This window comes from Pavona decussata, unplaced genomic scaffold (assembly GCF_977016875.1).
Source record: "Pavona decussata unplaced genomic scaffold, jaPavDecu1.1 SCAFFOLD_49, whole genome shotgun sequence".
Taxonomy (NCBI): Eukaryota; Metazoa; Cnidaria; class Anthozoa; order Scleractinia; family Agariciidae; genus Pavona; species Pavona decussata.
In genome coordinates, this window is record NW_028145471.1 from 1,976,023 (window position 1) to 2,003,494 (window position 27,472).

General features: G+C 40.7%; 1 protein-coding gene across 2 annotated transcripts; it reads left to right on the forward strand.

Annotated features, from left to right (window-relative positions):
- The first annotated feature begins 15 nt into the window (after window positions 1–15).
- LOC146481599 (gem-associated protein 5-like) lies at window positions 16–27,472 on the forward strand. Of its 2 annotated transcripts, XM_085108352.1 has the most exons (28): window positions 16–349; window positions 805–859; window positions 1,176–1,302; window positions 2,366–2,502; window positions 4,171–4,411; window positions 4,791–4,932; window positions 5,705–5,917; window positions 6,734–6,819; window positions 7,916–7,989; window positions 8,090–8,223; window positions 8,968–9,041; window positions 9,528–9,643; window positions 11,227–11,307; window positions 12,106–12,254; window positions 13,902–14,076; window positions 14,335–14,835; window positions 15,984–16,127; window positions 16,622–16,744; window positions 17,753–17,890; window positions 18,510–18,657; window positions 19,233–19,352; window positions 20,448–20,532; window positions 22,180–22,305; window positions 22,695–22,842; window positions 23,470–23,669; window positions 24,215–25,462; window positions 27,121–27,347; window positions 27,381–27,472. In XM_085108352.1, exons 1-27 carry the CDS (start codon window positions 41–43, stop codon window positions 27,298–27,300), a joined length of 5,274 nt encoding a protein of 1,757 aa, XP_084964478.1. In that variant the 5' UTR covers window positions 16–40; the 3' UTR covers window positions 27,301–27,347; window positions 27,381–27,472. The 2 variants fall into 2 exon arrangements, with proteins under 2 accessions (XP_084964478.1, XP_084964477.1); XM_085108351.1 differs by having other exon boundaries at window positions 27,121–27,472.

The window sequence follows — 27,472 nt, forward strand, 5'->3', positions numbered from 1 at the left end:
CCAGTTCCCTCGCAGGATTTTCGTGGCTTCGCGCCCCAACATGGCGGCAGATGCGTCGAGGTTCGTTCTTCCGGCTTCACCGAATTGGTACTGTAGCGCTGTAGCTGACTGCAGTTTGAACAAGATATACGCATTTGGAGCTAGAAACTGTGTTTATCTTTTGGATGTGAGCTCGCAGACTCCGGTTTTTGATGGTCAGTTGGCCGGACACACCGAGCGAGTGACAAGCGTGTGTTTTTCGAAACACAAGCTTCACGCAAATTTTGTGGCGAGTGGCTCTGACGATAAAACAGTGAAAATTTGGGATGCAGAGACGAAACTCACACTACTAGAACATAAAGCGCACAGCGTAAGGATTTTAGAAGTTTATGTAGCTTACTCTAAGTCTACTGTTTTTATTTTCTGTATTTTCAAAATACTTGAGCCCTGGAAGCTAAGGGCAGACTTGAAACCAGGAGTTTGAAAACCTTTTTCAGTTCCATATTCAAATGACCAAATCTCTTGCACAGCCAACGAGCCTTAAAACGCAAAGTTAAAATTCTTAAAATTGAAAATGTCTTTACCCTTTGGCAAATAGGCATGCACCCTCCTATTTATTCGACCCCCCCCCTCCCCCCCCAACCTTCCTAAAGGTGACATAATTTGCAGAAAAGACACTTTGCAGTATGTGGGAAAGGTATGTGTAACTGGGTCTGCAAACCACTCACTTCCTGCCTAATCTCTCCCATAACAGGTTACGGGTCAGAGTGTGTACATCTGTATGTTGAGACAAGTGAGGTTAATCTTAATTGCTCTGTTTTTTAGGCAAAGGTTACCTGCCTTGCCTGGTCTCCTTTGGTCACAGATCTTGTTGTCTCAGGTGAGCTCAATGGATACCCAACTTGTTGTACAAAATTGGTCAAGAGAAGGCAATTTAATCATTGGTTTGAACCAGAGTGTAATTTTATGCATGTACAGATGTACGTCAATTATCATAGCATTATAATTCACGGCCTGTGCTGATAGTCATTTCAATTTCCGTCAAACTGCAAAAACATTGAATTAATTTGCAAGACTGTTTGGTGTCTCTAAAGGCCATGTCAACTTCCTAATTACAATTATTTATACATAATTAGACAAATGAATATAATTACATGTAAGATGATTCATGATTGTATTCGTGCTCATGTATGTAGGTGATGAAAAAGGACAAGTTGTTGTATGGAGATTTGAAGAAAGAATTGTGTTTGGTGGTGGCCCTGTGCAGGACCACATTTTCTCTATGGCCCTTTCCTATCTCACAGAAAGTGAAATAGCTGTTGGGTGAGTGAAACTAACATATACTGAGAGGGAGATTAAATGAGCTGGGCTGGTTTGGTTTGCCAAGATCTCTGCGCATCAGTTAAACACAACTGGTTTGGCGGAAACTGGTTATCTTCAGGATCCCAGCTAACTGGGGTTAAATTTTTCCATGTAATCATGATCACCAAAGGCCAGCAATTTCACATCATTAACAAATTCCACTTTATAGCAAAATGGTTCTTAAGTACAGTACCAGACAGAAGTAACCTAACAGAGAACGCTGCGCTGAACATGTTCTTAAAGCATTCTGCTTTGCATTCCCTAAGCATTACCTTAGCGTTCCTTCTTGCATTCCCTAAACGTTCCAGTAACATGTTCCCTGTTAGGTTACATGTACTTCTGTACGGTACGGTACATGTAAATATATATTAAGGCAATTTCTCTTTTCGTATGTGACAAAATTAATGAAAGGATAGCGAATCTGAACTGATGTCTGAATAACCTTTAATCTAGCCAGTTCCAGGCTTACTCACATCATGTTATGCCAGGCTGTCAAACTCGTCTTTGTAAACCAACCTAAGCCTGGCTCATGTAATCGGTCTTACAGACATTACTGGAAAAGTATATTATATTTACTTTTCTATCCAAGTTAAACTTGATTCGTGTACATTGTATGCTAGCGACTTCGACACTATAATAAAGTTCTTACTTATTTACTTTGTATGTTACTGTTTCTTTAGTTTTTCTCTTCTTGGTGATCATAATTATTTTCAGGTCTTGTGTGAAAAAATGGAAATCATGTTTGAGGTCATTTCAGAAATCATTTCAGCTGGTCAGTTAAGGTGTCATTTTGTAGGCACAACTAAGAAGTTTGGGGAAAAACTACTAGATGACAATGTTGCCCCATTACACGGAAGCTACAATGTAGAGTACTGCACAGTATGCATAAGACCACAGTTTTAGGAGAAGAAGTATTGAATGTGGTTGGGGTTTTTTTTAATACAGGCTTGTGTACAGTTGTACTGGTATTAAATTTTGTGAAGCCTAAAGTAAAAAGTCCTGTTCATTTCATCAAAACTTAAAGGTACAAGAGTGGCCTGATAGCTGTGCTGAATGTTTCAAGTGATGGGGCTTTGTCAATAGTAAACAAGCTACAAGGGCATTCAAGTGAAATTCACAGTCTAGCTTGGTGTCCAACTCCAAAGCAACATATTGATTTTGGTGAGTAATGAGTAACTTAGAGTTGTGTAGAGTTGTAATGTAATAGTTGGACAGGAAAATATAAAATGTTTACTAGTGAAACTAAAATCAAATGTATTGAATAATTCTGTCATGTATATCAAAAGAATCTTCCTAAAAATTAAAAGTATCGTTAACCCTATAAATTTGGCCATCCACCCTTAAAAATTAATGTTGATGATAAGTGGTTAATTTAAGCTTTGCAAGTCAAAAAGATTTTTTTAGCAATATTTCTGTGAGCCCGAGGCTTTCTTAGCTGTGCAAGCAAATTTGGACTCTAAGAAGGCTAATATATAGTTTTTTTGTACATGTACACTGTAAGTGCAAAGAATCAAGACTGCAAGACCAAGCATTTTGCAAGACATGTGCTTTAGGATGCAGTGTGTGTGAGATTTATGGATGTGAGAGATCCTGGTAAAGGCTTTGCTTTTGTTCAGTACTGCTGACAGTAGTTTGTGTTGTTTCATAGTAATTCAAGTTCAACTCTTTCACTACATTAAATTTTTGTACATGTACATTGTAATTAAGCTAGTCGACTGCCTCCTGCCAGGTGGGAACTTTAACCTTGTTACTGCAAATTAATGTAGGTTCAGGAGGCTTCTTTCAAGATATTAGAATTTCCCACTAACAGTGATGACTTGTAAGGATACATCAGGATAAATCAATGACATAATTTACATGTATTTATTTACATTGTAATTCATTCATTGGACACTCATGTATGGACGGAATACCTAGCTACAGTGTACAATCGTGGACAAAACCTGTTAACAAAAATAAAATGTAAATTTTGAGCATACATTTCAATCTCCCTTAAGAAAAACACTGCCTGGTGAGTAGCAAACCTTCACTCCCCCCTCCCCCTCACTCAATGTAGCTTTGATGCCCAGAAAATGACACAGCATAATTTTTTTCAGTGGGGGGAGGTTGATGTACATGTATCACAGCGTACTGTAGCGGTCAAATTTTTAGATAAAGTGATTAAAAGTTTCTTACAATACAATACAATACAATATTTATTTCGCCATATACACAACATTTACAGATGGGAAGAAAAAATGAAGAAAAAAATTGAAGAAAGAAAATAAATGGCGAGGAAACCTGAAAGAAACCACGAGGCTTATAACAAGTCAGGCTTCCTCACTTAACTAATCTTATATTAGAATTACAATATGGACTTATGGTAAATTAACTTTGACCGCGCACACGTACACATACACATATTAAGTAAGTTAGTTAGTTAAGAATTACAGCCTTACAGAAGTTAATACCTAGAAAGAAGAAATTCTTTAAGCTTTCTTTTAAAAGAAGCGGAGGAGGGAGAACTAGTTATGTCAGAAGTTAGCGAATTATAAAAGTTTGGACCTTGAAAGTAAATTGAAAACTTCCTGGTGTTCGTTCTGCACAGTGGCAAGCGGAAGGACTGAGCATTCCTAGTATTATAATTATGGATTTGACTATTCAGTAAAAAAAAGTTATTGAATTTGGAAGGGAGTGTAGAGTTCTTGAATGAAAACATAAAAAAGCCTAATTGAAACGAATGGATATCATGAAATTTTAAGAGTTAAAAAACAGTTGTAAGTTAGCTACATAAGTCAAGATCGCCGATTGTGGTCAAACTAAATAAATATGTTTCACACTCGTCAATAGGTCCATTACAGGACAAGACCACAGCTGCTGAAGGACACTTGATTGTGTCTGGCAGTAGAGATCAGACAGTAAGGTTATGGGACACTGCACAAGCTAAAGTACTGTCCATCAAACAGCTGCCTAAGAGATCATCACAGAAGTGGAAAGACAAGCATGATCCACACTGGGCCAAGGATAGACTGTGGCTTGGTGTATGCTGGCCTGTTGCATCACCTGGACATGTTATTACTAGCAGTCAAGGGTAGGTGACACTGTTGATTATTCTGGAAGTCAACAGCAGACAGTGCGTAACATGTCCTAGAACGTTTAATTCTAATTTAACCCCCTCCCCCCCCCCCCCCCCCAACAAAACAAAGCAAAAAATGAAAAGATTTCAGAATTTTCAGAGGTCCAGGTTCAAAGTCACTTTTGATGACCTTAAGGTCACCGGAATTTTGCTCATCAACTTTGTGGTGAAACATTTGTTGATATTGCATGTCGTAAAACTTCTGCCTTGAGTGAAAATGTGTAAGAATTTTAAAATTTGTACCCCCTCACCTCAACCAGCCTTATTGTTGTGACAAAAAAGGTTGCCATACTGGGCTATACATTGGTGAAGTAGTGATTTCTTATTTTTGTAGTGGAGAGCTTTTGTTGTGGGATCTGAGCAAGGAAGGCAAAGAGCAGTGCCAGACGTTTGGTTTGGGCCACTCCAGAATTGTGTTCAACATTACCTGTGATGTTGCTGGAACAAGAATAATGACTGTTTCAATGGACAGACAGGTTAAAAAAAATAGATTTTGAAGACGTTAGTATTTCAATTCATGTACATGTAGCCTTATTCTTCAATAATTTAGTGGGTGCCAAGAACACCATTTGCCAATAATTGGCAAAAAAAGTTTATAGGCCATCAACAGAACAATTTTAAAAATACAGTGTACGCCAGGCTAAGACAAAGAAGTAGGAGTTATACAAGTCATGTTAGTCCCATCTAACATTTGAACCTAGAATATATACGTGTATATATATTATAAACTTATTATTTATTAAAAACGAGATCATTGTATAATGCAATTCCAGGGGTTTGATTGCTTAGCAGCCATGGTACATGTATATGAGGGCCATGATACCATGCCCAAGAAATATTGAGCGTTAAAATGTCTTCTGGTTGTCCTTTTAAAGAGAAATCAGCAATATCTAGCAATATTTCTGATTGTTTTTTAACATAACAATTATTCCACTACACTTGTTGGATATGACATGTGATTATAGCCTATGATGTGCATATAAGCGCCTTATTGGGTGTCTGTCATCTCATATCCAACAGAATAATAATTGTTAAATATGTCCAGACTTACCAGTAGTGGTGTACACCTGTGCCACGTTGCTAAACTCTGGAAACACAGACTTGCCCGTTGAAATGATGCCAAAAATTAGTAAAACCCTTATCACTGAGAAGATACTTACATGTGCATTACCTTGACCTTTAAATATTAACTTTGAGTGCCACAGTTTGATCAGCTAACAACAAAATGATTCTTCATTCACATTGCAGATTATCATTTGGGATCCTCAACATTTGCGAAGTCTCCACACCCTCCCCACTCTAGGTGGTTTTGCTTACTCCCTGTCCATCTCCCCCTTGGATCCTGGCACCTTGGGAGTAGGGGTTGGGGATAACATGCTCCGTGTTTGGCAAACAGCTTCCTCTGTTGGACCCTATGAAGCACTAACCCTGTGGCAAGGAATCAAATCCAAAGTCATGGTGGTGAGTGAAAAGTGGCTTACGGCAATGTTTCTGAAACGTTTTTGAGTAACAGTTTTCTTTTACAATGAATGTCGAAGGCATCCAGAAAATATAGAGAAACATATATGTAAAGTGATAATGGCCAGCAATGTTTCCTTATTTTATACTAAAGGCTTTTCATTTTAGATTGCAACTCCACATTTAACCAGTAGATGTACAATTATTCCACCATACATTATGTACATGTACATGAGCTTATAACAAGCTGTGGAAAGACTCCTGTAAATGTATCATATCATATGCGCATTCAAGAATATTCCAAGCACTGGCGGTACAGATATAGTTCTTTAGTTTGAAAGGTCTGTTCTCATTCCTTTATAAACAGGTTTGACAATAGGGTGTTCCATTTGGCATGTAATGATCCCACTGAAATAGTTCTGCTTATTAGCAGGGTGATGTACAGATTTGGCTGTACATCTACAGGTAACTTGAGCAGCAAATTTGCAAAGACAAGCCAGTGTACCAACAATACCAGTGAATTTCTTGAATAACTCTAAATTCTACAATCATGTAGCTATCATACAGTGCAGGACATGTGAAACTGGGGTTGGGTGCATTCTAACTGCTGGCAACATTTTAATAGCCTGTGCACAGCCTCCATATCATACTTATAGTAAGGTAAACTGTTAACCTCTGGCTGAGGAGGAGGAGGTTTGCCAGACAGCAGAGACTCCATTTGCTCATTCCTTCCCTGCTCACTATTAACTTTTCTTTTCACTCCATTCTCCACTACGCTGTAAGAGGCCGGATAATCCTCTGTTTTTGTGGCTAATGTAGGTCAAATGGCACCCCAGTAAAGAAGGCCTTCTTGCTTTTGGTGCAGATGATGGACAAGTTGGTGTGTACAACACCATTTCTAAGAGGTATGCCAAGCTGTTGCACATTTTTTGTACTTAACAAGAACATTATGACTGACTTGAAGTTGATGATGAAAACATGAATTCACTGTCTTCCTTTTAAATGTGGTGAACGTAGATTCAGATTTCAGATTTTTTTATTTATGCACTATTTCAATAGTTTGCTACAAAAGGAAATTACAATACAAAAAGTTAGAGAAACAATTATTATGGCTGGATTCAAATTCAACAAAACTTGCAGTAGTTCAATTTCTTTTTACTTGGTTTGTTTCAAGACTGAGAAACATTACTCTATCCATGGGTACATTTAGCTACATCTGGTTGAGGCAGATACATTAAATTTTTGTGAAGATTCATTTCCTTTCTTTCTCACTGGACTGCTCTCACATCCTCCACAGATGTATTACAAACTCACAATATGCCAGCTCCCAGTTGGCTTGATAGTTCAGTTGGTATAGAGCACTGCACCGGCATTGCAGAGGTCGTGGGTGCAAAATTCCTTTCAAGCCTGATATTTTTTTCAGACTTTCTTTTGGCAACTTCTTAAGTTGCGTAAAGAACTGTGAGGGTCTTTCTTTTATTTATAAATCTTTCATCCAATGTTCAAATTTATGTTCCATAAATGTGCAGTTCCAGAAAAAATCCATACCCCTGCACCCCACGGAAGGTCATCAGAAATTCCTAGGGGGAGGGGGGTCTTAAATGTCAAAATTTTAGAAGCAAAGTATAAAGCTAAACTGGAATTTCATAGGGGGAGCAGGGGTGCAAAACAAAAGACCTTCCGTGGGGGGAGTATGGAAATGTTCTTGAACTGCACAATGTATCTTCATATTCAGAATAAATTATTGTACAGTATCGGCTGTATGTAATTTTGAGATATGTCCAGAAATGCATACTAATGCATTCATGAACTGTATGATAGACATCACAAGGTGTCCCCTAACCTTAATTCTTACTAAAACACAAATAATTCTGTCAAACATGAAGTCATGAAAACGACAAAAAGGTCTGTTTTGTATGAAGTACCCAAATTCGGGGTTAGGTGCATTTCTGGACATAACGTGATAATTTTACATGTAATTTTTTATTAAATTTGTTTCAGGGCAGAGATTTCTGCAACATATCACAAGAAGACAGTGTATTCTCTCTCCTGGGGTCCCCCTTGCCCTAACTCAGGTATGCATACCTTTGTATCATGTTACAAAAGTTACTATAAGCTCAGCAAACATTGAAAACATGTAAAATGAACAGGATGTGTTTTTGGTTTGATGATTAGGTGCTGATGGTAGTACCACTCACAATCTGTACAGCTGTGCTGGAGATGGACGAGTCCTTCAACACAGGCCTGGACATTTCATGGATGATCCTGTGGATGTGAATGCCTTGATCCTAAAAACTAATGATCTTAAGGTACTAATTGTCTTTACGTTTTGATGTTTGGGCTTTGCACGGACATGCAAACAATACAAGGCCTTTATCGGCATACAGGTTTTTTATGTGGTATTCAAAGTAAATTACTTTTACTCGTCAGTTTCAGTATTGTACGACCATATACATTTCCTTAGCATCATTATCATAAATGTCCTACACAGCTGTCAGTTTGGGTCATAATACTAAACATCTGGGAGGCGCGGTGGTTAGTGGTTAGCGCGTTGGACTTTCGATCGGACGGTCGGAGGATCTGAGGGCCAGTTTGGTCTCTTCATTGCTGTGTTGTTTCCTTAGACAGGAAACATTGCTTCACATTGTCTCTCTTCAGCCAGGTGTTTAAATGGGTACTGGCGACATACTGCTGGGGGGTAACTCTGCAATGGACTAGCATCCCCATCCAGGGGGGAGTAGCAATACTCCTAGTTGCTTCATGCTACAGGAACCGGGCTAAGCTCCGGCCATGTGGGCCACTTAGGCTCTTGTTGTGCGACTTCTGGCAGAGCGTTGCATGGCATCCCAACGAACAGTTTTATAGGAGACTATAAGAACATTCACACCTTCCTTCCAGGTACTTCAGTCGCGTTAATTTACTTGCAGGTGAATCTGTCATGTCCAACCTGGAGCGAATATAACTGAATTGAATCACCTCTGCATGTAACTGAAATTACGGTTTCTAATGATGAAAAATCAAGTATGTAAACTCCCTGTCATTTTCCTAAACAGCACAAGCCATTTAGTCGAACAGATGTGTCATGGAACTTGGATGGCACGGTGATGGCTTTGGGGAATGAGGATGGGTGAGTTGAGACTACTATAGTATAACGAACCTCGGCTATTAATCAGAAATTGTCGAGGGTTTGTTTTTCGTGCCGAATGTGCACCTCCCAAGATTCCAGAGTGCCTCTTTTCACGAAAGGAGCACAAGATACGTGTAATTATTTGAACCTCTCATACACAATTTGAATTTAAATTGGTGGTGTTAACGTAATAATCCGAGATGTCAAACTGTTAATAGTAAAAATGTCTTTATTTTTGTCGTGGAAAGATTACCAAATGATCACGTTTGAGAAAGCTCTTCAGCTGGTACAGTAAAAAGCATTGAATAGTAGAAGCATCATAGACTTCCTTGTCGCAGTTGCGTGTAATTGCATGTATATGTTCGTTGGCTACGTTTTGACAAACCGGTGCAGATTTACTCGTCAACGTATTTTTAGTCACGGTAATCCCACAGTGATGTGTGTTAGAACAAACCCTGAATGATTATTACCCTTTTTTTTCTTCAGGTCGATTGAAGTTTATATTCCTCCCGACTTGATGCAAGTTGGAATGATCATTACACACAAGAAGAGCATCACCACGCTTGTGTGGCATCACGGCTACAATGAAATCACCACTGGAGGTAACTAACTGCTGGTCTGAGTCAACAAGCTAGCCTCCCATGCAATCGTTTTTAGGAAGTCATATTACCCTTCCCACAGAGGAAGGGAGTACGACTCCACCAAAAAAAAAGACTGCGGAGGAGGCAACAGACAAGTCAGTTTGCTACCCTGCAAGCAAGCTCTCTTTTAGGTCAGCCGAGAGAGGATAGCGCGTCGTGAGCCACAAGAGGGCTGCCAGTTTGCTTGAAAATATGCCCTGCAGATATGTGTAGTGTTAGGATGTCCTCAGCTGCTTTGTCAGTTATCATCCTCGAGTGTTGGAAAAATTTGGGACCCTCAGCTTTGACTACGAGTACGAGATTGAGTACGAGTACGACTTTTCAAATCTAGTTTGCGTGGTTTAGATAACCGCTTTTCACACCAAGCATTTTTCTAGGGTCTCCTTATCTGCTGGTAAACAACGAGAAGGAGCGAGAGTTCAGTGGATGTGACTGATTTGAAAGTCGCACTCGTACTCAATCTCGTACTCGTACTCTGATCTGAAGGTTCCTAATGACGGTTAGAGCGTCCCGTGATGCCCTGATTACAATATTAGCTTCAAACCTCATTAATAATTCATAAGCCCATTGACCTATCAAATGGTCGGTAAAACATCACGTCGTATGCTAATTTCCAACGTTCACAAAAGCATCATTGTTATGAACTCTCTTGACCCACGCTTTTCCAGGAACCTTTTTGAAGCCGTTCAAAAAACTCGTAGCACGTGTTTTATCGGGTCTAAAACCACCCGGCTGCTCTTGGTTTTTAATCTCGATAAAACACTGCTGCTCGTGTTTTAAACATTAGCGTGAAGAGGGTTATCTAATGGCGAAATCAATCATGTACGGTATTGCAGTTTGTCTCGCTTTTATTTCTGTTTTAGATAGTGAGCCAGGTTATACCCTTCCAAGTTAACAGCACTAGAATGCTTATTCGCGGAGATCTGTGAGGTCGAAGCTCATCCATAATGAGAGTAGTATTTTATACTTCTTAGCGATAGCAGAGCGGGCGAAACGCGAGATTGCGCAAAAACCGTGTCTCCACGCAGGAGGCGATTTTAGCGCGCCCTCTCATATTTCGCCTGTTCTGTACAATTATCCCTGAGAGAACTAAGAGGCTACTCGTAGCCTAGAGAGCATTTGACACCATAGATATACGTGAGAGCTCTTTTACGATTGAAGTTTATTGACCTTCTGGGCTGAGTTGCTCGAAGCATGGTTAGCGCTAACCGTTGGTTAAGAGGTATTAAAACCTATAGGTTGTCATGGTATTTAACCCGGGTTAGCGCTAACCATGCTTCGAGCAACTGGGCCCTAACTTTTAGTCGTGTGACAGTGGCGCCGGGCGGGCACATTCCAAGCCTTACATTTTCTCCCTGAGGAGTAAGCTCGTGAAATAAGACAAAATGAGAGAATTGGAAAAACTCACTTTAACGAACGTGAATGTATTCGAACATGCGCTTTAGACAAATGTTTTCTTACTTTGTGCGTTTCTTTCTGTGCTGAACATGCTTACACCAGCACAATAATTTAATATGACAGCAATGTTTTCTATCTGTTTGCAGATGTTGTTAGCTGTAAGTATTGGCTGGCTTCAGGATCCAATGAGTCTACAATTCATATCCATGATCTTAGCAGTGTGTTAGGTACGTTGCCACCCATAAAAGAAGGTCATTCTTGTTGTTGTTGCCCTTTGCTTTCCTTTGCGGTTGTATCAGGGTTGTATCATATTCTACATGTATCTACCCATCTTGTTATGATTAACAGCTTCATCTCTGATTTCGCCAAATGAAAGAGAGATTGGATATGTCGGAATTCCATTGGTTATAAAATGGAAATAAGTTAATACACTGTATGTAACACACCAGCAAGGCATCCAAAGTGTTCTCTTTCTCGATTTAACTGACTGGACCATTTCAGGTAAAATCGACCGTTGTGTAAATGGACAAACAGGGTGGAAGTACATTGTTTACAAGTTTGAGAAATATGAAATCCGCGGACTTCAAATCATTTCCATAAAACGTGAAATTAAAAAAAAAAAAAGACGAATTTAAAGCCTTACTTGTTTGATGTAAGATTCTTCTGTTCAATCTGGAGCGACATAGCCACGCTAAAATTTTCCCGCTGCTTTGACAAGGTTTGAAAAAAAAAAAAACCTTTGACCCAGTTGTCGCTATAATGTAGAGTCCATTTTCTTTTTAGACTTCAAATTTCACGGAAATTGTGGGAGTTCTATCTTATTTATTTATTTGTTTGTTTAGTTATCATACATTGTGTCTTTTGCTGTGCTCGCCAGCAGTTTAAAGCTCTGTCATATGTTGGGGTTACTTACAAAGCTGTCGTAGCACAAGGCCACCCAGCTACACCAAAATACGTCTCTTCCGTGAAACTTGCCCCAGGTCAAAGTGTCCATTAATCGAAGTTCTCGTACTTTTCACGCGCAGGTGATTCATCAAGTTCCAGGCCTCGCTCGGCACCCATCACTGAGTGTTTCCGTCAGCTATCAGGTCACTCGGGCCGAGTAACTGGTTTGAGCTGGAGTCCTCATCAGTCTGAACTGCTGCTATCTTCTTCCTACGATGGAACCGCTCAGGTGAGCCAGTCAGTCATTTGCCACTCTGAGTCTTGTGGGCAACAGTTTCCCTTAAGGTGGCCGAATACAGTGTTTTAGTGTACAGGTGTTAGAAGACGTTATTTGGAAACTATGTATTTTTCGACGCCCAAAATTGGTATGGTGTAAGACTAACTAAGAAGGAATGTATTTTCGTAGGTCTTGTTGAGCTAAGTACCGTTTCCATGGCAATGCAGCGAACTATTAAACGTCCATAAATAGTAGGTTTCCTTCATATTTGGAAAATGTACTCATTAGTTTTTTTCAATTTTTTGTATCCAGAAAAACTCACAAAATACTGACACAGTTGCACTATTTTCATGTAATTTTAACAGAGAGATCTCCTATAAATATTGATTTTGCATTTTAATGTTTTGTGAAGATACCCTCTGTTAGATTTAAGTTTCTCTTTGTAGGCGAGTTACGCTTTTAGGCAACTATTTTCATGCCAAATGTCACGAAATTCTAATGAGCGGTTCCTTAGAAAACAGTTCATTTCCGAGAAAACAACCAGTCGCAATTTTTTGGTCGAATGCGCATGCGTGGCTTTAATTGGGTTTCATGGCAAAGATGAAAAGCATGCAAAAGGTCTTGGTGAATGACTTTTTTGCTCGGAAAGAAAAGAAAAAGAGTTCAGAAACGAGAAACTTCGTTATTTAGGATCAAAACTTAACTTTATTATCCATTTCATGTGAAATTGAGAGATCACTTTATCGACCGCCGTATTCGCGTACCACAACCCTAGCGCGCGTAATAGCATCCGTAACAGAATCTGTTTAGCGCGCGCAAACTGTGTTCGGCCGCCTTAAGTCATCGACCTCTAAAGGAGTCCTCAATGAAATGTTCACAAAAGACATGAGATCTTTACCTTCTGATGCTTTTAAAATTTCATTACTTAAAAATTTTAAATCTCAATAAGTTTTCCCTTAGTGTGACATCTCTTAGTTCATCCATTTTTTTATATTTTTTAGTATTTATAATAATTATTTTAATACGTTGTCACTTTTTTCTATGCAGTATCCTATTGAAAACCACATTATGTGACATAAGCCATCCGTAAAAAGAACTTTCTTATTATTAAATTATTAAAAGGCGAACCCCGTTTGCAATGCCTCACATTACTGGTCCAGAGAACAAAAGAACGAACAACAAAACATTGCTCCTAGCCTTAGAAACAATGCAGCTGCAGGTTATCAGGGTCCAGATTTGCTCTGACGAAGTGCTGACGCTCGAAACGTCAGCACTCAAATCTCTTTACGGTTTAGTTATCAACTCTGTTGATAAACCAAACATTCGTTTCTACTCCCGACCGACGCAGCACCGCAGTTTCTTTAGAAACTAACCCCCTTATCCAGTGATAGTAGAGCTTAGAACGGGTGTAGGCTTACTTTCTTACGGCCATCCCCAGCATGCTGACACCTTCTCTGCCTAATGGCCACGTGACCATGTTTATCCTATATCTGCCGCTTGCTGTTTACAGTTTCTCAGTTACAGTTTCTTTACAGCCAAAATTATTGTGTACTGTTCTCTTCTATGTAGTCATTTTGTCAAGAAAACATCAACGCGAATCTCACGTTTACGGTTTTCCGTAAACGCGATTCTAAATCTCTGTTGTTTTTCTACTTGCAGGTATGGGATGTGTTTAAAGGAGAGCCTCTGTACAACTTTCGTGGCCACAGCAGCCGTGTGATGTGTGTAGTGTGGAGTTATCTTGATCCTGACTTGGTCTACAGTGGCGGAGAGGACGGCACAGTGCGACCATGGAGACCATCAATGCAACAGAATCGACAGCCCCCTGTGCCAGGTAGAAGGTCCATTTTTCCATGCTCCTGTATCTTTATCAGTCTTTTGGAACGCTTAGTTTTACGTTGTCTTTTCTCGAGATACAGTGTTCTCGCAAAAACTCGCCGAACATTCCATTCGTAAGGTTTTGGTTTTGCCTTTGAGAACCCTCGATCTTGAGGCTCCTAGCAAAGTAAACGGAATCATGAGACTTATTTATGTAAGATGCATGGTTTTCGGAAACCTTTATTTATTTACTTGTCTATTTATTGGAATGCAGATAAGAAAATGGCCCATTCTGCGAGCAAGTCTTCCAAGAGCAAAAAGGCCAAGCAAAAAGCGAAAGGAAAGGTGGAATCCATTGACAATGGATCATGGAGACAAGAGAGGGAAGCGAAACAAGAGAGTGATGCAATTAACGACGTACAGACACCAAATAAATCCAATGACAAGTCAAAAGAAACGACGCCAAATTCGTGCGAGGTTGCAGAGATCCAGCAGGGAGTTGACACTCCTCGGAGTGAAAAGAAAGGAATGAACTTACAGGATGAGAGTGCAGAGAAAGGATCGGTGATAGATACTGTGGAAGGAAATGAGGACAAGAACGGAACTGTCGAAAAGGGTACATTAGAGCTGAAAGAAGCAGTGTCGTTTGTGGGGAATACAGACATGAGTCTTGTGAGAAGTGAAGGAGTGAATCTCGCTGATGGGTATGAAAGTGGGAAGAAAACGACAGCTGTCGTTGTTCAATCACAGCCTGTCATGCCTTTGCGATCCAGAGGTGAGTTTCAAACCTCCACGTTTTGTCACTCCCTTTGTTTTCCGTGTGTGAAGAGAGGCACTGGGATTAAGGTGTACATGTATTGAACCCATCCGTGCGCTCTCATTGGACAAAATGTGTCACGTGGTAAAGAATCGGAGGACGTTTATCAGACGATTTACCTCGGCCGATTTTACGGATAAGAACAAAATGAAGAAAAGAAGTTCGTTGTAACTTTTTTAAAATTTACCCAAAGCCTAATAAAATCCACTTAAGCTCATCACAGGTGCCCCAAGATTCACGAGTGTTTGTTTTACCTTTGTAATGTAGGCGCCAGGTGTCACCTAATTTGAGCTTTACGATAGCCGTTGAAAATAACAAAATCACAGGGGTTTATAAGGGGGAATAATGTTTGAGCTTCACGATAGCTATTGCATAATAACAAAATTATAGGGATTTGTAAGGGGGAATGTTTGAGCTTCACGATAGCCGTTGCATAACAACAAAATTAGGGATTTATAAGGAGAAATAGTGTTTCCTATTTGAAGGTAAAGAATTGGAACGATTTCGAATAAAAAATGCCCACTTGAATTGCCTTTTTTGCTTAGTCAGTTTGTGTTGTTTTGGGTCGATACGAAGCGATTCCTTGAGTTTGAGTTCCGCCGTGTCGACCTCCATTAAGCGGCAATTTCTACTGCACTTGGAGATTTTGCTGTTCTGAATGGAAATGTGTCGAGAGAAAATTAACAAATCAACAGCAGTTTTCTATGGTCTATAGCTATTCAGACCTCATACCACTGCCTAACGACTGCTACTACTTGGAATGGCACCTGAGAGGGACGGTATCTGAACTGAGCCTTGCCTGCTCTCAAAGAGATTGAACTCTCGTTATTGTCCAGTTTTGTGGTCGTTTCAGCGGACGCAGGCGGACACCCATGGGACCAGAAAAATGTCCGCTTAAGAGAGGTTTCCGCTCTTGGGAGGTTAAAAATGTAGAGTATGTATGTAGCTGAGAACATGACCAAGTGTCCGCTTACGAGAGGTAATAATAATAATGACCCTTTTTAACGTGTCAAGCAACAATCTAGCAGGGGAGATTCCCGCAGGTGTCTGCATGCGGGAGGTGTCCGTAAGCGGAGGTTTGACTGCAGTGTTTTTTTATTCATCAGTATCACTGGAGCCTTGCTCGTCCTCCTCATCCTCCAAAAAGAAGAAAAAAGTCAAGTCCATGTTTCCACTTTCTGCTGTTGCTGACAACAAATCCAAAGCAGTGACTCAAGAAGAATGCGTCGAGCTGACCAGAATACTTTACGGTAGGGCTATCAACAGAAAATAAGTTGACAATAAATGAATCCAATCCGTATTGCTAATGGTGGTGATAGAGACTAGAGGTGCTTACCATTTACGCAAACCACCCGGATGAAAATGTGCGGCATAAATACGAAATGATTTAGCTTGTCTTAACAGAAGATTGATAACATGCCAAATGTATGGACATCAGCTGTAAATCCCAAAAGGAGTAATAAAAATGCATCTCTTTGACCAGAAGCCCATAATTTCAGAAGTACTCCAAATGGAATGATACGTACCATTTGATTTTCAAACTGAAATTTCGGGGTTTTCCATGTAAATGGTAAGCACCCCTTGTTTAGTAGTCACTATAGCCTCTTAGCTTTCGATTAAAGCCGCTTATTGTTATAGATGTCCAGAAATTATTGGCCAGGATTGTAGAATAATGTGCACGGAAGGTTTGTACGTGCTAATTGCCGTCAAAGCAACAGCTTTTTCTTTTACAATTCGTTTACAGGTCAGACTGGTGACAGTAGTTCTCAGAGCACCTCTCCCCTTGGTGAGGCAGGTTCAGACGGACTTGTTAACCTTGGATTGTTTGCTGACCGGCGTGCAGCGTACAGAATGCTGGCTACAGAGGGTACGTGTGTTTTCTGAGCTTATCACTGTTTCATTTTTAACCCTGTTGCCTTCAACGTCTCACTGGGGACAGTACTGATCAGAGTATGAGTACCAGATTTTTGGAGTACTAGGAAGACTTTCAAGTTTCAAATCAGTCAAATCCTCAGAATCCTCGCTCCTTCCCGTTGTTTATCAGCAGATAAGGAGACTCTAGAAACAAGATTGGTGTGACAAGCGGTTATCTAAACCAAGCAAAGTAGATTTGAAAAGTCGCACTCGTAGTCAAATCTGAACGTCCTTAATACCTTTCCTTAAGCATTGCTTTCAAGGCTTATACCTTCATCGTATTCCAGAATTACAAATCCCTGTCCAACAATGATTTTAGATACGGAATGCACTGGGTCAGGTATTGGGGCCACTGCTGTGGTCCAAGGATTGGAAACTGTCAAACAATACAAGGGATGCGCCATTATCAGCAGTCTTCACAAGTAACATTCGCAACATTGGTCTCTTGCCTTGCTAGAATCTGGTAGTTGTCATTCATGTGTCTTAAGCAACACTTAGCTTTCTGTATATCTCGTTTTAACTTTCATATATGTATTTCGTGAATTAGGATTTTGTAACTTAGTAGTGACAATTTTTTGCGTTCGACGAAGGAGACGCATACTAATCTGTTGGGTGCGTGTGTTTTCATGTGCGTGTCCTGTGCAAACCAGTAGATCCTTTTCTTTTATCTTTTCGTCGCCATTTTGAATGACGTCGTATTGTTGTTCCCCAAATAGACATTTCGAACGCACTCGCTAATCTTTGATTACAACTAGTAGCTACTGTAATTTAATACAACAATCTTAATTTATCTTTAGTGTTCCCAATATCAGTACAGATCGCGCTAGAAGTATATGACACTTAAATAACGTTTGCTACTTACTTTAATCATCGCGCCGTTCTCAATTCATGACTGAGGTTATTTGAAAGCAAGGCTTCGCATATAGTTTTAATTATGAAAATTATGTTTTCTCTTGTGCAGGTCAACACCACAAGGAGAATGGTAACCTTGACTACCGACTTCAGCTGGAGATCTGGAAAGGAAACTTGGGAGGAGCGCTGGAAATGGCAACCAACGGCAAACAGCTGACAGACTGGCTTGTGGCTCTCAGTCCTCTTGGTAACGCACTCTACTTTCTGATCAAAATTCTCCCATCCTTTTCAGTTTTATATTTGGTGCCATGATGTTTGTAAATAAACACATAATCGCAATTGCTTTATGAAGTAAACAGATTAGGCGCTAGAGCACACCACATTACTGAACAATTCGTTACAATGGCGAAGGAGTTTATTTTTAGTAGACGTTTTGGTTAGCATCGCCCTCGCGGTTGCTTTAGCCTCCTACCCACAGTACCCAGACGTCCTTTGGTGCGTCACGTCAGGCAGTCCTCCTCACGTGGGGAGGATTGCGTGACGTGACGAGCCAAAGAACGTCTGCGTAGGAGGCTACGGTTGGTTAAGCTCCAACTTTTTTTGTTCACATGGAACTTGTCTTACAACGGCTATAAATAGTAAGTTGTGGTGTTACAAAATAAGTTGTAATGTAGAAAACACGTTGTTAGTTACGAAGGTAGAACCCACTTTTCGCAACGCCGGATTGCGCCAAAGCTTTTACAAGCGTTTTGTAGTGTAGTCCTACAATTTTTCTCGATGCTGCAACGCATTCTTTTTAGCCGTTGCCAGGCAATTTGTACCAAACTTTGCCTCTTATAGTACCCCTCTAAATTATTTGTTCACAGGTGGACGTGACGTATGGTTGGCTACCACACGAGCGTTTGCTGACCAGTTAGCATCGCAGGGAGCTTATCAGCGCGCGGTGCTGTATTACCTGGCCTGTCATGACACTTACAAGGCGATTGAGGTGTTCAGGAAACAAGCAATGTACAGGTGCCAAAGGAGATTCGTTTCTTTCGTTGCTATTGCTTTTCCGTCATAACGTGTAAATCTAAAGGACATTCTGGTTCCTGTTGGATACGGGTGGCCTGGTTATTTCATGTTTGATGTTCCTTCGAGAATCTGGTAATATCTTTCTTTTTGTGTTTTGGGAACACTTCTTGTATGCGCGTTAATTAAGGTTGCTGAGTCTTCGTTTGGTGCGACCTGTATGTTTGCGACGTCTAACATTATTGGTCCAGAGAACAAAAGAACGAACAACAAAACAGTTCCCCTGGACATAAAAACAATGGAGCTCCAGGTTATCAGGGTCCAGTGAAAATAGAGCTAAGAACATGTGCAGAATTATTGTCTCATTTTAGTACAGTTTTGCCAAATGAAAGGGGGAGAGGGTCGTGGCATAAACTCGTGACCTCAACTCTGGACTTGACCACTTTCCCAATAAAACAAATATTCACTTCACTTGTAGCCACTTAGCGCAGGATTTGAACTTTACCTCCTTAGTCGTACCAAGGTCATCTCACGTCTTTGCCAATGTATTACGCTTTATAATTTTGTTTTGTTTTCAGGGAAGCGATCGCATTGGCCAAAGTACGGCTATCGCCTCTAGACCCAGTCCTTTTTGATCTGTACAGTGCCTGGGCCAGGAAATTGGAGACTGAAAATTCTTTTGAACAAGCAGCCAAATGGTAAGCTTCAATAACGTCGATGCGTCTTAACACAAGCAGGGTGTCTGGAATGTTACGAAATGTCACGCATGCTTTGAAGTGACTGTCACGTGAAGCGAGTAAAGAGTGACAACCACGTGGTTTTACGTGTTCGAGTGTCTGTCCCATGCGTGGCTCTGATGATTTGAATCGTGCATTCCGATTGCCTGCACTTGTAATCGAAATATTTTTACTTGGACCAGTCTATAACTGCAGCATTGCGGAATAACCCCAAATAAAACAATATTATACACTTAATGTATGGTCCCGAGGGAAAGAGTTAGTTTTGTTTTCCCGAGAGTCCTGATGTACATCAGGACTCGAGGGAAAACAAAACTAACTAGTTTCCCGCGGGACCATACGTTAAGTGCTTTGTAATATATTTAGACTTTCAATTCCCTTCTACAATCACAGCAAAACAAACAAACAAACAAACAACTGAGAGGGCAACAACTGCGGAATTGTATCCCGCTCGGGATACATTTGTATTTGATCAGGGACACGTGACCAAGAATCAACTAATCACAGTGCTCGTTTCATTGAGTGAAAGTCTAGGTATATAACAATGGTACATGTATACCATTTACTAAAAATTCTCGGAAATTCCGGGTGGGATGAAAATGGAACGCGATCTTTTGGCCTTGTCAACAAAAATCCGTTTTCGGTCGTTTTTACATGAAAAAGGGAATTTTCTATCTAGTTTAATACGTCTTCCGTCCACACGTGTACCAGTGAAAAAATGCCCCAAAAAAGGAACGAATTTTAATGACCTGTGGTCGGCAACAACGAATGGAAACGGAGGCCTTCGACAACGCTGACGTGATAACGTCAGTAGGAATTACTATTTTCGATCGTTTGAAATCCTTTACATGTGGACAGCAAAACAAATGAAAACGGATACTTGTGGGCGTAAAACGCGTTTGTAAAAATCTTATTTTTCAAATGAAAGGTGCTAAGTTTTGAGGAATATTTGACAGAGTATTGGATCAGATTCATTATGCTTAGATTTTTCACTGTCATTTGCAAGCTGAAGTGCCCAATACATAATAATCCAGCTTCGCTGTTATATTCTTTCAGTTACTTGGCAGTTCATTCCTCAGCTGAAGCGGTGCGGGTTTTATGTCGTCGCGGCGATCAGCCTTCACTCAGGACGGCGCTGCAGGTATTGTGCGAGGCCTTGTGTTTTGCTTTTTCTTCTTAATTGTTGTTTTCCTTGGGATTGCGGATATCTAACAAAGTCTGTAGGAAATCAACAAGTCTGTTATTTAAAGTGGAACCTTCCGGCTCAAATGAGCACCTCTTTGCGTCGCGGTCAAACGTTTTTTTGTCATACCTTGAGTTTACTAAATCATTTAACAATTTCTGATGTTTCCGTAGACAAAAAACTAAAGTAAAACAAGTTTCAGCCGTTTCACAATTTTCTTGTAGAAAAGCCTAAATTTAGTATAGCAAAACAAATGGAATGAGGAAGAAATCTTAGCTTTTCTCGAGACTACAATAACTAAACATGCCAAAAATACTATTTCCACAAAATGAAAAATGTCGTTTTTTCTCTATCGAACCACCTTAAAGGAAACCTCCACTCTTGAAATAAATTGACGTTAAATTGTTGAAAATACAATCTAACTTCAAATTTCGTTGAAAAACATGGAAATAATATTTCTGTGTCGACAAAACAGAATTTGATTATCGCCTATTTTTCATTTCAAATTTCCGGGCGCCGCCATCTTGGATTTCATGACGTAATACGGTTGCTCTATTGTTTCACACAAACGAACTTCTGCTTACTTACAACAGCGGCAACCGTGTGACGTCATAAAATCCAAAATGGCGGCGCCCGGGAAATTTAAAATCGAAAATAGGCGATAGTCATATCTAATATTTAGCACACTTGAATGTCACTTTTTACTTTTTAAACTAAAATTTAGAATTTAGACACTATTTCCGACAATTTACCGTCAATTTGTTGTCGGAGTGGAGGATCCCTGTAACAGTGAAGTATGCGGAGACTGATCGTCCATGGGTATGTTTTCTGTTTGAATGCATGTCACCCGGAAAACCGATTCACTTAAAGGTTCCTGTAACATTTTTAGTTCATCGTAAAAAGTTTAGTAAACTCATAAAGTCACAAAAAACTTGTAAGCTTTGAGCTCTCAAATACAAACCTTTTCTTATCTTTTGACGTTTGACCGCGGCCAGCAATCGTAAAGTGCTATGTCTTCTCTTATCCTAGCGACTGACCTATGCACTCAAACTCCCACTGAAACTTTCCCATGCCCAGGCTTGTAAGGAGGTATATAATATTACTAGGATCAAAGGGATAGGAACAGGGATCGCTTGCCTCAGAATCTGGATCAACAGGTTTTTACTTAGGGATCAGGGATCGGGCTGTGTTATGTTTGTGCTCCTGCAAATCACACTATCAGTTATCGAAAATCAGAAGTTTGGGTACAAAAAAAATGAGGATAATCGGTGGTAAAATATAGAGTGTGTGCACGGCGGCCATGTTGGAGGACTAAAACAATAGAAGATGTTTGCATAAAAATAGAATATATTTCCCAAAGGAATGTCATTGTATTGTTTTGGTCCTCCAACATGGCCGTCGTGCACACACTCTATACTTCGTTACTACCCTACTATAACGGCCTCAGCTCTAGATCAGCTACTGCCGCCAGAAAATTCGTCTGAGGGTGGCCGTTGTCGGAAGAGTTCATTCGCTATTTGTTGGATCTTCAACTATTACAGACTGGTGGAAAACTTTTTTGCCCTCTTCCCAGCATCACTAAACATCGGTGTGTATCTTTTTCAGGTTGCATTGCTTTGTAATGAGACTGAAGTAGCCATTTCGCTTAGCCTTCGTCTCACGCAGTCGTATTTAATGACATCACACTGGAAGGAGGCTCGTGACATTTTGATTGGCTGTCCTGGAGTCGAGGTAACTTCTACATGTGCCTAATATTACGTGATGATGAGTAAGCGAAAGAAATAAGTGAAGCATCACCATCTTCGGCGTTCAATTTGGAAACTCCAAACAATTTTCCATGTTCCATTTTGAAAAACAACAATGTCAACACACAACAGAGGTATTTGCTGAACGGCTCCCATTTGAATAGCCACACTCTAGAATTTTATCCATATATAGACCCAAACGTTAGAAGCACATTGTACAAGTTAATCATTAACATTTCAGCGAAGTACTGCTTGGTAGCTTTTCATTTAAATGGTCACACTTTCTTGTATATATTCAAAAGTAAGAACGATTTAACCGCGTTCACTAGTCGCGAGTTTTTTGCTCTCTGTCACCATTTTTTCGACTCTATTCAGCCTCACATATTAAACGTCTGTGTGCATGAATTGTTGCTCGTGACGCTCATTGAAGAACAAGTCGTCAGCGAAGATACCTGTGAAGATGCTAAACGAACCAAGATAAGTTCCTTCCTCAAGACCGACACGAACACCAGGGAACCATGGGGTAAGTTACTATATTTTATTGTCGTAAAATCGTGTCTTGTCCGTCCCTCCATTGCCCATCTCCTCCCCTCCCCTCTCCTCTCCTCTCCTCTCCTCTTACCTCTCCTCTCTTCTCTTCTTCTCCCGTCCCCTCCCTTCTCCTCTCCATTCTCCTTTCGTCTCCTCTTACCTCTCCTCTCTTCTCTTCCTCTCCCCTCCTCTCCCCTCTCCTCTCCTCTCCTCTCCCCTCTCCTCTCTTCTCCTCTTACCTCTCCTCTCTTCTTCTCCCCTCCCCTCCCTTCTCCTCTCCTCTCCCTCCCCTCTCCTCTTACCTCTCTTCTCTTCTCTCCTTCTCCCCTCTCCTCCCTTCTCCTCTCAACTTCAACTCTCCCTCCTCTCCCCTCCCCTCTCCTCTCCTCTCTTCTCTTCTGCCCTTCTCCCCTCTCCTGCCTTCTTCTTTTCTCCCCTCTCCTCCCTTCTCCTCTCCTCTCCTCTCCTCCCCTCTCCTCTCCTCTTACCTCTCCTCTCTCCTCTGTTCTCCTCTTCTTCCCTCTCCTCTCCTCTCCTCTCCTTACCCCATCCCTTCCCATCCTCGTTTATCAATCTTTTACCGTACCACAAGCTCAACAAAATATTCCTTTCCTGTTAGGGACGTACTCCTACATGGACACTCCCTGCTGTGAATCACCTTGGATAGCCAATAGCAAGCCCGGCAAGTGGTTCGTTGCATGCGTTTTACAAGCTTGGTATGACTGTGGTGTGTTCAAGCCTCATTCGACAATCACTTTGCATCAGACACTGAAGACCTATTACGAGAGTATCTCAACTGGCACAGAAACTATCCCTGAGGTAAAGCAAATTCCATTTAACTTTGTATTCAGCTTGATTTGTCCTAGGTTTTTTTATTCAGTTTGTTAGACAGTACCATGGATTAAAGGGTGGATCGCTATTTATTCTTCTTAAGTTCCTAAACGTAACCTACCCATAAAACGTAGTTAGTGAAAAGTGAACTTGGGGCATTCATGCCTTGGCAGTGTTGTAAATAAATGCCAACAGTAAACAAATCAATCAACCAATCACGAAGTGCAAAGTGGGCCTTTACAAGAACAAAGATGACGAAAACGAACGGTCGAAAACAGTCTTTGGATCACTGAAGGTTTTATTTTCATTCGCAGATAACACTAAGAGCCCTGCCTGCCCTCCCCCTTTTCCCTTCTTCTCCGCTGTCGTTTAACGAGAAAGGGGATGCAACAAAAACTCTTCTTTCGTTAACAACAATATATATCTTATGATGAGAGACTATCATAAAAGCAAAAGAAAGACGCTTTTTTCAATGATTTGCAAACACATCTCCCTCAACTTGTAATTTAATCTTTTTGTTTTTTACTTTCCAGACTTTATCCAGGATGTCCCTGGAGATAACTCTGGGATTGTTATCGGCGCTGACCGGTGATCTTTACGCTGCTTGTCAGTACTGGCTGCAAGCTTTATCAACTTGCAACAAAAACTGCTTGTTTGCCTTGCAACGGCAACTATGTTCCATGCTGCTTCCAGCTGGGATTACATCTTTAGACAATCTTCTCAAGTTAAGTCATGAATTAGGTAGTGTGAACGCTTCTGATGGGACAACGAAAGGTGTGGGTTTAGTGCAACTGTTTCAGCACTTTCAGGCATATTATTGCAAGGCACTACTAACTGAATTATGGTATCGATTACCTGAGGCGCTGGCAATTTTTCAGTGTGACCAGAAGGAGTCTGTTGATGAGACTGTGAAGAGCCGCACTGAGACTGAGATTTCGTTCGGCCTGGGTGAATCCGAAGGTTACTTGCAGTCGGTGTCCAAGGCGAGTAAGTATAGAAGCACTTCGGGAATCTCTGACTCTAACCGAATCAATGGCGACGAGAAATTCGGAGGAGCAGTCGAAGCAAGTGAAGTTTGTATCACTGCTGTTGATGATGAGAATGAAAACAAGGCTTTTGATGCAAAAGAATTTCTCTTGGCAAAGGAAAGTCCCATGGTTGGGAAACAGAATTTGAAGTCGACTTTGGAGAACTTCGAGACTGTATTGCTCTCAGGTCATCACGTTAAACTTAGTAATCTGCGAGCGCTGCTCACTGAAATCAGAAAGGCAATGTTGCTGAAGAGGTCGCGGCAATTTCTACAAGCAGGATCTGCTGGAAAGCATTTAAGCCAGAAGAAAAAGAAAGACAAGAAGCTGAAGACTCAGACGCTCCAGTTGGTGGGCTTTTCCAGAAACTCTAGTGAAGGCGATCCAACAAGTGAGACTGCCAGTGGGAGCAGTTCAGTGGAGTGTACTCAGAGCAGTCAGATGGAGCATACAGAAGATGAAGGAGCTCTAACTGAAGAGTCATGTTCACTGGTAGAAGCGCTAGACATAACTGGAAGAGATGAGTCAGAAAAGCGGGATTCTGGTGGGGATGAGGAGCGTATGAATGAGTGTCTAGCTGTTAATAGATCAGTTGGAGTAGATACTCAGAGTGAAGTTGTGACGAAAGGTTTGACGACCCCAGATGGAAGACTCCCAATTGACTTGAGATTCATGACCAGTGATACGAGCTTGGAGTTTCTGGAACAGGAGGAAAGAAAAGTTCTAAAGGAGGTCGAACAGTTTGATTTGAAGGTTTGTTATTCAGTACTAAGTCTTGTTTTAAATACACGCACAATCTTAGCTCCTTGATAAGGGCTTCATGCTACGGAAAGCAACTGTAAGAGCCTATCGGGTTTTTTGGTTGCTTTCTCGATCGCTGTCAGCGAACGAAACTTTAAAAGACGGAGCGCACTGTAAAAGGGGCTCCTCAGTTCATTTGTCGATCAACAGTGAGCAGCACAGTAGCTTAAAATTAGTCGGAATAAATTTCCGTAGTTTTCTCTAGTATAACTGAGTAGATAAAAACAAAACAGGTTTGCCTTATTTCAGTAAAACCTACCTTTTAAAAAGTTCTGTTGTAGAACGCCCCGTAACCCCCTCTTCCCCCCTCCCCCGCCTACTAACAACAAAACCCTCTTTCAAAACATCATGGATCCGCCCTTGAATTGCTGGAACCAAGGAAGGTGAAACAAATCACAACAGTATGTCTACGCTAACGCTTATAATTCCACAAATTTTAAACTCATTCTCTATATTACCAGTAAGTGTTCCAGTACGTGTTCCAGTTATTTCAACTCACAACAAATTCTTGAATTTCAAAGTGCAAAATCGTCAAGCATTCTTGCAGTAAACGAAGTATTGCATCAGAGTTCAAACGTTCGTGCAAAATCAAAAGTGGCTGAAGCTATGTGCTTTTCATAGTGCGTGTGCATTGTGCACGTCTCACGTTCTCTCGTATTGTGCAACCGGCAGTGCAAATGTGCAGCCAGGGTGAATGTCCTCCTCGCGTATTTTACTGACTGCTATCCTTCTCCAGTACATACCAAACAAGTAATAGTGTTGGAATAAATGTGATGGTATATTTTAAGCCTGGTGAATAAATGATGGACGTATTTTTTCAGTCAGTGACACAGGTATACTCGAAAAGCGGCCTTAGCTCTCACGAGTCTCCTGTAGCTCAGTGGTAGAGCATCCAAACTAATAATAGGAAGATCTTAGGTTCGACTCCTGTTGGGAGAACTCGGGTTTTCTTTTTCCGAGTATGCCTGCATCAATGACTGAAAAAACAACAACAACACATCTATCACATAATAGTGAAACGAATGCACTCGAATCTCTTTACGGTGGCCAGTTTATGTTTATTTATAAACTCTGTTGATAAGCCATGCATTCGTCTCCACTCCCCCACCTACACAGCACCACAGTTTCTTTAAAAACTAACCCCTTTATCACGTAATAGTGTTTTTCGCGCGCTCTGATTGGCTGTTCAAACTCTCGATAGTATTTACCATTCACCTCGCAGTATTGCCCTTGGTTTTGCGCCTGGCATTTGTCAGGAAAAACAATTATTTCTTGAGGATGGTTATCCTCTGGTTTAGCGTATACTAAAAGAATTATTCGCTTCAGTGTCCGGCGTTGAGTGGCGGTAGAGCGATGAAGAATTTCGCTCTGTTTTCAGTTTTTGCGTAAGCATCAAAGGCAAAAATTATTTTGCGCTTTTTTTTTTTTTTTTTTTTTTTTTTTTTTTTTTTTTTTTTTTTTTGTCAAGAACACATAAACGAGAATCTCACGTTTGCCGTTTACCGGCCGTAAACGCGATTCTTAATCTCCCTAATTCACCTTGTTGCATCGTAGATTGGAAATAAGCGCCTCTACCTTGAGTAATAATTAAATTATCCTTTTTTCCTCAGGATCTTCCCTTTCCCTCGCCATTGGAGTCTGCTTTGACATTGGGACATTTTTGCGCATGCTCAGAGGGGCTCCCAATACTCGCAGCTGACCTACGCAAAGTCGGAAAAAATGTTGTACTGTGGGCTCAAAATTATGCCCAGGCGTCCACAGATCTGAAAGGAGTCCAGAGACTGACTTAGTTGTACAGTGAAGTTGACTCAGGGAAAATGAATATCGTACGACAGTACTATAACGACCAATAACACCTGGAAGACATACCATAAATGTCGCCGTCAGAAGTTGAGAGTAGCTATTCCCAGTCCAAGTCACGTTGAAGTTGAAATAAATCAGTGAATAAATAATGGTATGGAT

Coding starts and splice junctions, on each gene's coding strand:
- LOC146481599 (XM_085108351.1), top strand. CDS start 41: ATGGCGGCAGATGCGTCGAGGTTCGTTCTTCCGGCTTCACCGAATTGG. Junction 7,990..8,089: donor TCCCCCTTGCCCTAACTCAG/GTATGCATACCT, acceptor TTTGATGATTAG/GTGCTGATGGTAGTACCACT. Junction 16,745..17,752: donor CAGAATGCTGGCTACAGAGG/GTACGTGTGTTT, acceptor TCTCTTGTGCAG/GTCAACACCACAAGGAGAAT.